The sequence below is a fragment of the Equus przewalskii genome, chromosome 6 (genome assembly GCF_037783145.1).
Source record: "Equus przewalskii isolate Varuska chromosome 6, EquPr2, whole genome shotgun sequence".
In the NCBI taxonomy this organism is placed as follows: Eukaryota; Metazoa; Chordata; class Mammalia; order Perissodactyla; family Equidae; genus Equus; species Equus przewalskii.
The window spans coordinates 33,208,012-33,222,914 of NC_091836.1; the positions used below are offsets into that span (position 1 = coordinate 33,208,012).

The window sequence follows — 14,903 nt, forward strand, 5'->3', positions numbered from 1 at the left end:
TAAGTAATAAACCCTTAAAACCAAGAAAGAAATGAACTCATTAGACAGTGTACCATTCCATGACATACCTTTAATGGGATAGATACACACACAAAAATAGTAGGTAGTGTTATCCTTAGACAGGAAAAATTATCAACCATTGTCTCCAACTGGTATGGGGTCACCTTAGCACTGAGGATGACCCTTAAGTCCAAGAATAAGCCCAGAGATTTACACTATGTAGCAAGAGAAGAAAAGACAACAGAACAGAAATTCTCTCAAGATGACTTTAGAAAGACAAATGAAGAGAATGATAAAAGAATCGGAGGAAGAGGTTGAAGAGGAACAGGAAGAAGAGAAAAAGACACAGCCAAGGAGGCTTAGATGGCATATGGTTCCACTCAGTTTGTAAATCTCTTTAGGGTTTTCTTGAGAGCCAGCGTTTGACATCCTTGTTTCTGAGGGTTTGGCATGGGCACCACACTAGTGTAAAACAGTGAGAAAAATTTTCTCTGGCCCACAGACCCAGCAAATGATGGTTTGACATCAGTGAGCAACCCAAACCCATAGAAGAGACCAAACATTATTATATGGGAGCCACAGCTGCTGAAGGCTTTGGACAAACCTTTACCTGATGAGATGTGAAGGATACCGAAAAGAATCAAAGCACAGGAAATAGCGAAAATGATGTCAGATACTATGACAATTGTGCCCACAGTAACAGAAATCACAAGCTCATTGGCATAGGTGCTGCTGAAGGAAAGCTGGAGGACGGGGACAACGCCACACATGTAATTGTTGATGATGTTGGAATCACATATGATCAGCCTGATCATACACCAGGTGTAGACAACGGCACCAGTAAACACAATCACATATGAAACAGACATCAGCAAAGAACAGATCTGAGGGGACATGTTGACTGTGTACAGCAGGGGTTTATAGATGGCCACATAGCAATCATAGGCCATGGCTGTCAATACATAGCACTCAGAGTTCACAAAGAAGCAGAAGAAAAATAGGTGAGTCATGCGTCCTACAGAGGAGATGATGTTCTTCCCTGAAATAAAACTCATTTGCATTTTGGGGGGAAAGACAAATGAAAAACAGAGTGAAGGACAGATTGAAGAGGGAAAAGTACACTGGGTGTGAAGGTGCAAATTCAGACATATTTCATTAATTAAGCTCAAATTGCCCACCACAGTGACCACATAGTTCACCAAAAACACAAAAAACAGGAGCAGTTGGAGTTCAAGTTGGTCTGTTAATCCCACAAGTATAAACTCAGTCACAGAAGATTCATTTTCCACAGCCATTTACTTTGCAGGTGTGATCACAGGAGTAGAAAGTGACGTTTACAATGGACCCTCACTCTTTGTGTCCAGAAGGAGAGCTAGATCTGCTGATTTACAAGCTCAGGGTTGTCTGAAGACACACAGCAAGACTTCCTAAGATTATTCTTAGTGATTCCTCATTTCCTCCTTTACCCCCATTCATGTTGTTTGTCTCTTTCTGGAAAGAATCCTGATAGACCACTGGCATCTTTGCACTTCATTTCCTCTCTTCTCCCCAGTCTCCATGAAAGAACAAGACCGAAAGGAGCAATAAGTAGGTGGTGTTTCCCAGATCCCTTGATTTATTCAGTTTGGGTTTGAAAGGAAATTATCGAGGCAAAGTTGATTCAACTCTTACCTTCCTTTTCCTGGAGGCCTCACTGCTTCTGGATTTTAAGAGCCTGTCTACCCTACAGTCTAGAGGGGATCAACAACAATGAAGGAGATGCTATATATCAGCAGTATCCACAGTCTTTGAAATGCTAAAAGAGGTGTTCTGGGGAATAGACCATGATTTCTATTTGAGAATTTGCCTAGAAAGTTCTCTTTACTTGCAAGGAGGAAAACAACCTTACGTGAGCTCCAAAACAATCAGTTGACTGAAGTGAAAATCTATTCCATGCCCTGTAGTTCTAGGAAAATTGATTAGAAGCCCAGAAAATTTTTCTCTCCCTCATGATTTCATTTCAAGTTAAACTAGCCCAAGAGGGTAGAAATTAGTGAGACTGTGTTTCCATCCTTTGTTATAGATCTAACATTGGATCCTTTGAGACACAATGTTCTATTCAGTTTATAATTTCAGAAAAGGAATTCCTAATTGCCAATGCAGAGAAATGAGTGCCCCCCTTTGTCACTTCCTTCATTATCCCCTGGACTCTATGCACAGTCCTAAAAGAGGAATATCTGAAGCATGGTCACTTGCCATTTTGAGCACTTCCCTAGAGCCTCTGAAATTGCATTAGTAAAATACTAAATCATAATTTTAGTTCTATCTGTGCTTGTGATTTTACCTCCATAAAGAGATGTAGCAAAGTGGTTAAGAGAGTTGGGGTGGGCACCTCAAGTCAGACTGAGTTTAAATCTGGACTTTAAACTCCTTAACTCTGAGACTGCACACAAGGATATAACTTCTCTGGCACTTGTATATGTATATTTTTATCTACTTATACCTCTTCACATCTATAAAATGAGTCTGGTTAGAGAGCTATCTCATAGGGTTGTTGTGGGGACTAAATGAATTGAGTCACATAAAGTATTAGAAACATGCCTGACACATAACAAGAGCCTGAGAAGTGTTGGTACCCTCCCTCTGCTCCTAATCCATATTCATTACATCAGGGTTTCCTAATCATGGCACTGTTGACATTTTGGACTAGATAATTCTCTGTTGTGGCCTGTCCTGTGCATTATAGGATGCAGAGCATCCCTGGCCTCTATTCATTAGATGCCAGTAGCAGCCCCCCTCACCACTGTGACAATCAATATGTTCTCCAGACATTGTCATATGTCCTTTGGGTGGCAAAATCACCCATTTTTGAGAATTATTGATCTTTGTGTATAGCCTGGACTTCTGCCATGACTACCTCCCAGACAATCCTACTTTATGTCTATGTAAGTGCCTCAAGCTCAAAATGCTCCAAGCTGAATTTGAATTCAGTATTTTCTTATGATTCTCAGTGCTGCTCCTCCAGGTCATTATTTCTAAGTTATTTTCACCACCCTCCATGGCGCTAATCCATAAACTAAACTTAAGCACCTTCTCACTCACCATATTCATCCAGTTTCCAAGTATCAAAGGATCCATCTCTTTGAAAAGTTTGGTCTGTCCTCTCACTTACACAGCTTCTTTTCACATTTGGAGTACTCTAACAGTATTCTAAGTTGGACTTCTATGGAAGATGAGAATTTGGAACTTTTCATACCCCTCATCGTCACCGCACACACACACACACACACACACACCCCTTTCTCTTCCTGCTCCCCATCCCTAATTCCTACCAATATAGTTATAATCATAAATTAGGTTAGATCAATATTCCTGTGTTACATTGCTAACACCATTTTAAGCAATATTCACAGCTAATCCACCGTATGATTTTGTTTCCCTAATTCTTTTTGTTTGCTTTTCTTATTATTCTATAGATTTTGCTGATTTCTACACAAATGCTTCTCCAGTTTCTATAAATCTCTTCTCAGTATATTTAGTCACTTGTTTAATTTCATCTTCTTGAAGACATCCTCTCAGAATTTTTTGACCCACTTCTATCTTGACAGATTGTCTCCCAGCTGTGATGAAAATCTGAAATCTTGAGATCTTCCTTTATCACCATGGTAGGGATTCCCTTTATCTTTATCATGTTCTGGATCCTCTATTTCCTCAAATAATATGTCCCTGTTTCTTGGTTTTCTGATTCATTTTGGCACAAAATGTAAACTATCCTGATTTCTTGAAAAATATGTGTGGAATGCAAATTTATCTGACCTTCCACATCTGAAATGACATGTATTGTACCTTCTTATTTATTGGCCACTTACATGGGAATAAACAACTAATTTAGAAGTCACTTTCCCTCAAAATTTTAATGACATTGATCCAATCTTAAGAAGCTCAATACCTCCCTGATTTTTGATATTTTTAATGAAAATTGGTTACTTTCAGTCCATTTTGGAAGCTTTTAAGATTGCATGTTTGTTTCCATTATTTTGAACATTCACTATGTTGTCTCCTTCTTCTTTTTTTTTTTTTTTTTTGACTGAGGAAGATTCACCCTGAGCTAACATCCATGCCAATATTTCTTTATTTTTTTAGTATGTGGGCCACCAGCACAGCCTGACTGCTAATGGAGTGGTGAAGGACCACTCCCAGGAACTGAACCCTGGCTGCTGAAGCAGAGTGTGCTAAACTTAACCACTAGGCCACCAGGGCTGGCCCACAACATTGTATCTTTATGTGTCTGATTATACATTAAGGGGAGCATTAATTCAGTCCACTCAGAAAATTCAAGTCCTTCAAGTCTGGAAAATATTTCTTAAACTATAGATTATTATTTCATCCTCACTGGACTTTCTGTTGTCTTTCAGGAACTTTTATTATTCAGATGCTGAAATTCTGAATATCCTCTTTTTGTGCTGCATTTTCTCTTCTATTTTCCATTCATTTACTCTACTAGCTTGGAGATAATTTCAACTTTTCCTTCCAGGACTTTTATTGATTTTTTTTCTTTAGTCTAAAATTTCTAATGTTCAAGGGTATATTTTATTCTCTTATAAAATTTTTTCAGAAATTTTCTTCTCTTGAGTTGCCCCTTTCCTTCAAATTATTTCTGTTTGTTTACATTGTTTATTTCATATTACAGGTTCCCTTTGAATGTCTCAGGATACCTGCACATGTATTAACATTTAGGAGTGGGGTTCTAAAAAGCTGACTAGCATCTCCATGTTGGGGCTTAGAGCTTGCCAAGTGGAGGCTTCATTGTATAATGTCCAATTTCAGTGGGGGTACTCTTAGTGGATATATCAGTAGGTCATTTGCCATGTGCTAATTTGATCACCCGGAAAAGGGTCTTCTAATATTCCTGAAAGACATAATCCTAGCTTTCAACATTCTCTGACCTGAGAGGAGAAAGGAGGCTAATGATATCAACATTCATTAGGTGAAATTTCCATTTTCTTTCCCTTTTTTTAGTATGGGAAACTCTCTCTCAAATGTACAGATAGTCTCCTAATATAGAGACTCTGTTTTACTTTCCTTAATTAATAAATCTCTGTCTTTTACTGGGTGATAATGGAGGAAGTCATCTGGCTGCATGGAGAGGTAGAGGAGATCTGAAGATCTAAATACTTCTTAAAGAGACTTTTAAGCATTCCATTTCCTCTGTCCTTAACTTCATGACTTCTTTAAAAAACACCTGGTACCACAAAATCCTTGGTATATGAGAGAGAATATGGTATAAATTGTTATTTTCTTGGTTTCCACAGCTCTATTGTAAGGTCAGCTATTGGGAGTATGCCAGATCAAATACTGCTTATTTACCTACTCTCTAGCTTCCAAAATTTTGTGGTTGTTTGTGAGTCTATGTTTTTTTGTCCTTGTGAGTTAATGCCATTTTTTAATCTCTTTTCTTTCACGTTAGTGAGTTGTAGGAAGAAGTACATACAAGTTGCCTATATCAAGTTTGTCATTTTCAACCAGAGTTCTCTGTTTTATTTCTATAATGACATCAAGGAGAAAATAAAGTCAACAGGAACCTGGAGCCTGGCAGTAAAAGCTCCAGACCTTCTGTAGTTCTATTCTACTATGAATATATGGTGCATGAAGTGTAAAACTCCGTCAACAGATTCTCTCTTTATTTTAGAGATTGTACTGATTCATTTCATCCAATGAACATTTGTTGGGCATTTAGACTGCAAGACACAGTGAATACAAACAGAATGAGACAGAGGCCCTGCCCCTATGATTTCTCTGTATAATTAGAGAGAGAACCAAAGAAATTGAGATTCGTATCACTATTAGTTATTGTTAGCCAATCATAGTGCTAAATTCTTTACACCCCTTCCCTCAGGTCACCCCTACAATCACCCTCTAAATCACACATCATTGTCTCATATATGAAAAAGCTAAAGCTGGGAGGGATTCATTGGTTGTTACAAGGTCACAGTTACTACTCAAGAATAAGGTTAGTACTTAGGTATCTAAAATTGATTTATTTAGTCACTACATCTTGCAAAACACAAAGTTTTGTACTGGGTACATTCAGGATTCTTTCAATTTAAGTGACAGGAATCCAAGTCAAACTTGGCTACATAAACCAGCCCACACCAAAACCGTGTGTGAAACTGGTGGGCCAAGGATGGACATGGCTTCTTATTTGGCTGGATAGGACTGATCATTCATGAGAGTGTCTCCCTTCCCACGTTTTGTACAGCTTGATTCTCTTTGGTTTTATTCGCAGATGAACTCTACCCCTGAAGTGAAAATAGGACTACCAGAATCCCTAGATTTAATCTTACCAGTTCAGTAAATCCAGGAATAAAAAAATAATTGTTAAAAATAATTTTAGTGGAAAAGATTACAATCAAGTGACTATTTCTGTCTAATCATTTTCATCAGAATTTAACATGTGCAGATTAGACAGGATTATGTCTTGTGAGGTGGGCAAGTCGGTCCATCAAATTCACTTAACATGTGTTTCCTGGATCAGACAAGGTCTAATAAGAAAAAGAAATGGTATACTATGTGCTTTCTACAGAGGATATTTAAAACAGAGAATTGGTTATACAGATATTACAAGGAGGAAAGAGCAAAAAGTTGTCACGTAAAAATATAAAGTTAGGCACATTTTCAAGTTCTTATTGGCCATTTGCACACCTTCCTTTGGGATTTGCCTTTCAAATTATTTGCCCATTTAAGATATGGTCTTTTTATTATTGAGATATCTTTCAATTTTTAAGTTATTTTATATTCTGGATACAATATTTTTATCAAATATATGTACTTAAAATACTCTTCAAGTCTGTGACTTATCCATGAATTTTTTTGATAAATAGATGTTCTAATTTTAATCAAATTTATTTTATTTTTTCTTCTTTGGGATTTAGTACTTTCCAGAACATGTCTAAGAAATTTGTGCCTAGACCAACATATTTTCTGATGTTTTCTTCCAGAAGACTTATATTTAAGCTTTGCGTATATGATTTTGATCCATTTAAAATTAATTTTTGTGTATGATGTGAAGTAGAGTTAAAGTTTAATTTCTTTCTTCTCAATAGTTGGTATTTCCAGCATCAGTTGCTTAAAAGATTTTCTTTTCCTATGTAATTACTTTGTTGCTTGGTTAAAAAGCAATTGACTGTTGAGTGAGGATTTGTTTCTGAACCTTATTTTCTGTCCCATGATTTATTTGTCTAGTTTCATAACAAAACCAATCTGTCTTGATTATCAGAGCTTTATGCTAAGTTTTAAAATCAGTTATGGAAGTCATCTCTGTCATTTCGGGTTCCCTAAGAAGCAGATGCCAAGAAATGATTGGACTTGCAAGACATTTATTGTGGAAAATATCTGTGCAGGATAAGCAGGAGTAGAAGCCAGTTCTAAAGGCCTTCAGACACAGATGAAAGTCTGACACCTAAGAAAAGAGAGAAATAAGTAAGGAGTGGATAGGAAAATTTCAAACCACAGTCCGGTTCTAAAAAGTCTTAGAACGATAGGATTCCCTAAGCAAAGACTGCCTATCAGAAGAGACCCATGTTACATAGAAATTGGAAAGCTCCTGTATGACCCACCGTGCTAAGCAATTGGCTGGGGACATCTCAGAGTAAGCATGGACTCTGCCTGAACGCTATGGTGGATCCAAAGGAGTATCAGCTATAGACTTTTATCAGTGATGCTCCCCATAGCTGGTTCTCTTGAAAGGGAGCTGAGCAGCGCGTCTATGGCTGCCACAGTCTCCTCCCCAAAATTAAATTGTACCTCAAAGTTTTTCTGAAGTATTTATTTATTATTGTTGTTATTTATTATTATACTTTACTAATTATAATCACAATAAAATTTATTGTTGTTATTCAAACAAGATAATATAATTCAACAAATATTTCTTGTCTTCCAAATATATCTGACATTCTAAATATACAAGTGGGAAAAGCAATGGAGAAATAAAGAAATTATGGGACCTAGCATCTACTTTAAGTATGTTTATTTTCCTTTTTTTTTTTCCTGAGGAAGATTATCCCTGAGCTAACATCTGCCAATTCTCTTTTTCCTGAGGAAGACTGGACCTGAGCTAACATCCGTGCCCATCTTCCTCCACTTTATATGTGGGACGCCTACCACAGCATGGCTTGCCACGCGGTGCCATGTCTGCACTCAGGATCCAAACTAGCGAACCCCCGGCCACCGAAGTAGAACGTGTACACTTAACTGCTGTGCCACTGGGCAGGCCCAAAATATGTTTATTTTCCTGTTGGTGAGATAAGATGCTATAATCAAGTCTTGAAATCCTAACTCCCAAAGTTGATGATATTAGCGGGTGGGCCATTTAAGAGGTATTGAAGTCATGAGGATGGAACCCTTATGAATGGGATTAGTGCCCTATAAAAGAGGCTCCATAGAGATCACTGACCCCTTCCACCATATGAGGCTATAATGAGAAGTGTGTGACCAAGAAGACCCACACCCGTTTATGCTGACACCCTGATCTTGGACTTCCTGCCTCCAGAACTGTGAGAAATGAGTTTCTGTTGTTTGTAAGCCCCAATTCTGGTAATTTGCTATAGCAGCCCAAATGGACTAAGACACAAATTTAAATAAGCCCACAAAATATTGCTAGGGATATAGTTTATTATAATTAATCTACACCTTTTTTCATGATAAGTCTCATTAGATAAGTAAAACAGTCTCTAACATGTCTCTCCAAACTTAACGTGCAGTATTTTCCTTTAAGCAATAAATAATAAATCTGCAATAACAACTACATGCTTTTTTCCAAAATATTTAACATCATTTTAGATAGTAATGAATGGAAAATTTATAATAAACTGGTTATGCTCCCTCATTGAGATCCTAAGATACATATGCATTATGGCTTTAATCATAGTCTGGTAATGCTATTTTATGTGTGTGTGTGTGTGAGGAAGAGTGGCCCTAAGCTAATGTCCGTGCCAATCTTCCTCCACTTTGTATGTGGGGTGCCACCACAGCACAGCCTAAGGAGAGGTGCATAGGTCCTCACCTGGCATCTGAACCTGCGAACCCCAGCCACAAGAAGCAGAGCACGGGAACTTACCATTATGCCACTGGCCAGCCCCTGTTAATGTTATTTTTTGCAATAAAATGTGGACTTATATGCATTCTCTTCAATATTAAAAGAGCTGGGTTTGATAGAGGCTCTCAAAAACAGGTAGCGTGTAATACAGGTTGTGCCATTCTCAAAGGGAACAAGAAAGGACAGAATATGCATAAAGTTGGTATGAAAAATAGAAAAAAAGGAAAAGATCAGGGTGATTTAACTATAAACTATATTTTAAGCTATATGCACAGTGTATAATGAAGATGTATCATTGAATCCTCTTGCCTATACCGGCAATAATATTTCTAAGAATGAGAATGCTTCTATTGTATTTGGCACTTCTGTGTTTAGGTGAACAGGATGAAATTTTAACACTCTGGGACTGATGAAACTCATCATATTTGTCCAGATTAAGAATAGCCCAGGGGACAGAAGGAATATGAACATATATGAAAAAAAGTAGGTCCATATATTTCTTCCTTTTATAAACATGTTTTTAGTTATTTAGTAAACTGGTATGAGGTGTAAGAGATATGCAGGCAAAAAATGAGACAAGATCCTCTACAAGGGAAATAACAAGACAATTTTATTAAACCATACATAACACAATCTGTAGAAGCAATATCATCATGGAAAAATCTCATCTTGAAAAACACTAATAAAAATTAAATTAAAAAATTGAATGTCTTTACATTATTGCTGCTTCTAATCAGAGCATGTTTCTCCTCTGGATTTTAATCAGTGCTCTCCTCAGTGCAACTTTGACATCCTTGTTCCTCAAACTGTAGATCAGGGGATTGAGCATGGGTCCCACATTAGTATAGAAAACAGAAGAAACTTTTCCCTGCTCCATAGATCCAGGAGAAGAATATTTAAGATACATGAATGCAACTGACCCAAAGAAGAGAGAAAGAGCAACGATGTGGGAGCTACAGGTACTGAAGGCTTTTGATCTTCCTTGAGTAGATTTGATATGAAAAATGCTAGTGATGATAAAGATGTAAGAAATTAGTATGGTAAAACTGGGTACTGTGATATTAATGCCCACAACAATGAGAACTACTATCTCATTGACATAGGTACTGGTACAAGAGAGTTGGAGGAGGGGAAGGATGTCACACAAGTAATGGTTGATGATATTAACATCGCAGAAGGTTAGTCTAAGCATGCACCCTGTGTGGGCAGTGGCTCCAGCAAATCCCATCAAATATGCAGCAAAAGTTAGCACAGAAGAGACCTGATGGGACATGGTAACCTTATACAGCAATGGATTACAGATGGCCACATAGCGATCATAAGCCATTGAGGTCAACATATAGCATTCAGAGATGACAAAAAAGAGAAAGAAGAAGAGCTGAGTCATGCACCCGACATAGGATATTATGTTCTTCTTTGACACAAAGTTCACCAGCATCTTGGGAGTGAAAACAGAAGAGTAACAGAGATCAATGAAAGATAGATTGAAGAGGAAATAGTACATGGGGGTGTGGAGGTGAGAATTTAGACTAATAAGAATGATCAAGCCAAGGTTGCCCACCACGGTGACAATGTAGATCACTGTAAACAGGAAAAGGAGGGGTTTCTGCAGCTCTGGACAGTCGGTTAATCCAGCAAGAACAAATTCAGTCACTAAGGAGTCATTTCTAGCCAGCATTCTCAACTTTGGAAATCTGTGAGAAGAGAAAAAAATTCCAGTAATAGAGAACCCAGCTTTGTTCTTACAACCTCTCATTTATGAGAAGGGAACTCAGACTGGAAGAAATCAAATATGTCCTCCTTTGCCTTATGGGCTCTGAATGTACTGCCACACACACCCCTCAACATTTAAATCACTCTGTCTTTTATTGCATGAGCTGCATGTGACAAACAACTGCTCCTGTATTTACTAGAAGATAGAGGGATGGAGTGGCTGAGGAACAAGCCTACCTGATGATGAGTTTCAGTAGTGGGAATGTATCCCCATCTCTCCCACCTATTCATCTGGTCCTTCACTTTCTGGTTCCTACTCATGTTTCCACTATCCTAATAGAAACCTCAGTTCCCTTGTGATGACCATCAATAAATAGAGGATTCCTCCAGGGCAGAGACCATACTGATATTCTGCTTTTTACAAGGGAGTCCCAGCAGCCTACGGGGTTTTCAGATACCTTACTACAAGATTTTTTGACGCCAATAATTGATAACAGGTATTCAGAGCCTTGGTAGGCTAAGATTTGTAATTAACACTCCAGTGTTTCTACACATTCTTCTCCCCTGTTCCATTTTTGAAGGACAGAGAATGAATAAGGAAAGGTGGATATGCTTTTCCAAGTGTTGTAAGATGGCATGAAAGAGAAACATAATTAACTTGAATGCTAATTAAATTAGTTTAATTTATGAAAATTTATCAAGCTGTATACTTATATGAATTCTTCTATATGCATAGTACATTTCAATGAAAAACTTTTTCTTAGGAAAGATACAAACATCTTCTTTCTCTAATGTTGCAATATTCTGGATGTGTCACTTGGTACTAATATAGCGATCTTGCTACCAGACTGAGGATGACTCCAGCACAGAGAGATATGCTGGGAATGATGCAGGCATTGTAGTCAGAGCTCCATACTTTTGAGTTTCCTATTATTCAATATAAATACTTTTCCTCATTTTTCAGCAACAGAGAGAGTAAGAGAAAAATAGAAATTTGATTAACACTCTCCTTCCACTGAGAGAACTCAGTACTGACCCTTTACCTGTGTTTCCCCTCCACTGTCCTTGAAGAAGAACTGCCTTCTGTGATATAAAAGCTGAGGAGATGTAGTCAGAGAATCTTCTTCTTTTATTAGCAAAAGAGTCAAATCATAGATCTCACAGTCTGAATATTTCAGGAGTCGTTCTGAATTGTACATCAAACTTGTAGTTATAAATTTACTAAAAGAGTATAAAGGGAAACCACAGACTTGACACCTGAGCCCCCAAGTCATAGAGCACATGGCATTTGCTTAATGCTTATAATTCTTTTGGACCTGATTAACAATCCAGTCATAGGTCTCCCCTAGGACCTTCCCACCATGATAAGTTCCGCAGGGAAGAAACTGATGTCTCTGTTTACTCTGTTACTCTGTTACTAACCATGACAGTAAATATTGGTTTCCCATCAGGGATTACATATCCCCCAGGGCATAGGAAAAATGATCCTCTGTTGTTCCCTATAAAGATGCAAATTATTAATGTTATTGAAAATTTCACTAATTATAATTCTAGGTAACAGGGTAGTTTTAAAGATTTATGTTCATAAAGATTTATGAACATTTTAGTAAAGTGTATTTATTATGCTCTTTTTAAATATTTGAATCTCTTTAAATAATCAGTGTTTATGCAAATTTTATAAAGATAAACAAAAGGATTTTAATTGATTTCAGAGATTTTTGTTTAAAAAATATTATATAATACAGATCTTCTTTAACTTATGATGAGTTTGCATCCTGATAAACCCATTGTAAGTTGAAAATATCATGTCAAAAAGATTCCTAACCTACCAAACATTTTAGCTTAGCCTAGCCTACCTTAAAACTGCTCAGAACAGTTACATTAGCCTACAATTGGGAAAAATCATCTAACACAAAGCTATGTTATAATAAATCATTGAATATCTCATATTATTTATTGAATACTGTGTGAAAGTGAAAAACAGAATGATTGTACGAGTACAGAAGTGTATCACTTGTTTAGCCTGGTGATCACATGGTTGACTGGGAGCTGTGGCATGCTGCCACGCCCAACGTCAGAAGAAAGCATCATACTACATATCGTTAGCCCAGGAAAAGATCAAAATACAAAGCATGGTTTATACTTATACATTCAAATTATTGTAAAGTTGAAAAATTGTAAGTTGAACCATCATAAGTCTGTATAAGAATGATCCATTATTTCATCAAAGTTTAATTATCTTGGGTTTTCTGGCTCAATATGTCTTTTCTATTAATAGATTAAAATCAAATCTATTGGACAAATCACTATTAATAAGCTTCCGCTTTAAGAAAATATGACTTTAGAATTCCCAGATATATATAAACTTGTGGTCATGCTTGTGAGAAGAAAACTATTTTTTTATTTTGAAATTATTATAGATTCACAGGAAGTTGCAAAAAATAATGTGTAGAGTCCCCTGAACTCCACCCAGCTTCCTGCCATGGTGACATCTTAAACAATTGTAGTACAATAACAAAACCAGAAAATTGACATTAGTGCACTAATGTTAACAGGTTACAGGACTACAGATGTTGTTCAGCTTTCAACAGTTTTATATACACTCTGTTTGTATTGTTATGTGCATCTTTGTGTGTGTAGATCAACGTGATTTTATAACCTGTATAGATTTACGCAGCTACTACCACAATCATGATACAGAACTGCTCCACTGTTATAAAGGACTCCCTTATACTACCAGTTTATAGGCACACTTATCCCCTCCCACCTTCATCACTGTCTTCTGACAACCACAAACCTGTTCTCCATCTGTATAGTCGGGTCATTTGGAAGACAACAAATGAAACTATACAATATCTAACCTCGGAAATTGGCTTTTCTCACTAGGCATGGTGCCCTTAAGTCCATCCCAGTTGTTGCCTGTATCAATAGTTTACCCCTTTTATTGCTGAATTGCATTCCATTTTTTTAGAACTCACTTTTATTCAACCTTCTGTAGTAATTTAAAAATTACTAGGTTGTTTAATACAAAACTAAATTTGTTTTGTTTATGGAAATTTTTCAAGGGCAGAGGCTAGAAGATCATACTTGAAACTGGTTCATTTGCAATTTTTCTTTAAAGCAATTCTTTTTTTTTTTTTTTTGGTGACAAAGATTGGTCCTGAGCTAACATCTGTTGCCAATCTTCCTCTTTTTGCTTGAAGAAGATTGTTGCTGAGCTAACATCCATGCCAATCTTCCTCTGTTTTGTATGTGAGAAGCTACCAAAGCATGGCTTAATGAGTATTGTGTAGGTCCATGCACGGGATCTGAACACATTGAGCCCCAGACTGCTGAAGAGCTGCACACAAACTTAAGTACTATGCCACCCATTTGGCCCCTTTAAAATCAATTTTATTGTGGTATAATTTGGATGCAACAAAAATCACTCATTTTAAAAGTACAGTTCAATGACTCTCATAGAATAATATAGTCATGTAACTACCACGATAATCAAGATCTAGAGCATCTCCATCACCCCCAAACTTTCATCATACCCTTTGGCAAAACATTCCCTGTCCTTTCTTAATCATGAAGGGATGTAAAAGTTTGTCAAATGGTTTTTCTGCATCCACTACATGATCATGGGATTTTTATCTTTTGTGCTATTAATCTGGTGTATCACATTTATTGATTGGTGTATGTTGAACCAACCTTGCATCCCATGGATAAATCTCACTGTTTAGGGTGTATGATCCTTTTAATGTGCTGTTGAATTCAATTTGCTGGAATTTGGTTATGAATTTTTGCATCTCTATTCATCAGAGAGATTGGCCTGTAGTTCTCTTTTCTTGTGGTGTCTTTACCTGGTATTGATGTGAGAGTAATGCTGGCCTTAGAAAATGAGTTTAGGAGTGTTTCCGCTCTTTAATTTATGAAGAACTTGAGAAGTGAATATTTTCAGTGCTTTCATTTGCTTAATAATCTATAGATTTCCCTGATTTAGCCCCAACCTATTTACCACTTGTATAGATCTCCTCTGAGTATAAACAGCTGTAGCTGTATGTACATATGTATATATTATACATGACGTCAGCTAGTATTCTATAATTTCATCTTCTTTAGGAAGTTTTTCCAA

At 37.0% G+C, this 14,903-nt stretch overlaps 1 protein-coding gene and 1 pseudogene across 1 annotated transcript; both read right to left on the bottom strand.

The window, feature by feature from the left end:
• Positions 1-380: 380 nt before the first annotated feature.
• Positions 381-1,295, bottom strand: LOC103551598 (olfactory receptor 8C8-like; annotated as a pseudogene).
• Positions 1,296-9,806: 8,511 nt separating this feature from the next.
• LOC103551597 (olfactory receptor 8B3-like) lies at positions 9,807-14,246 on the bottom strand. Its single transcript, XM_008521118.2, has 2 exons — positions 14,230-14,246; positions 9,807-10,752 (listed from the first exon to the last, which is right to left on the bottom strand). The coding sequence occupies exons 1-2, from the start codon at positions 14,244-14,246 to the stop codon at positions 9,807-9,809; spliced, it is 963 nt and encodes a 320-aa protein (XP_008519340.1).
• Between the last annotated feature and the right edge of the window lie 657 nt (positions 14,247-14,903).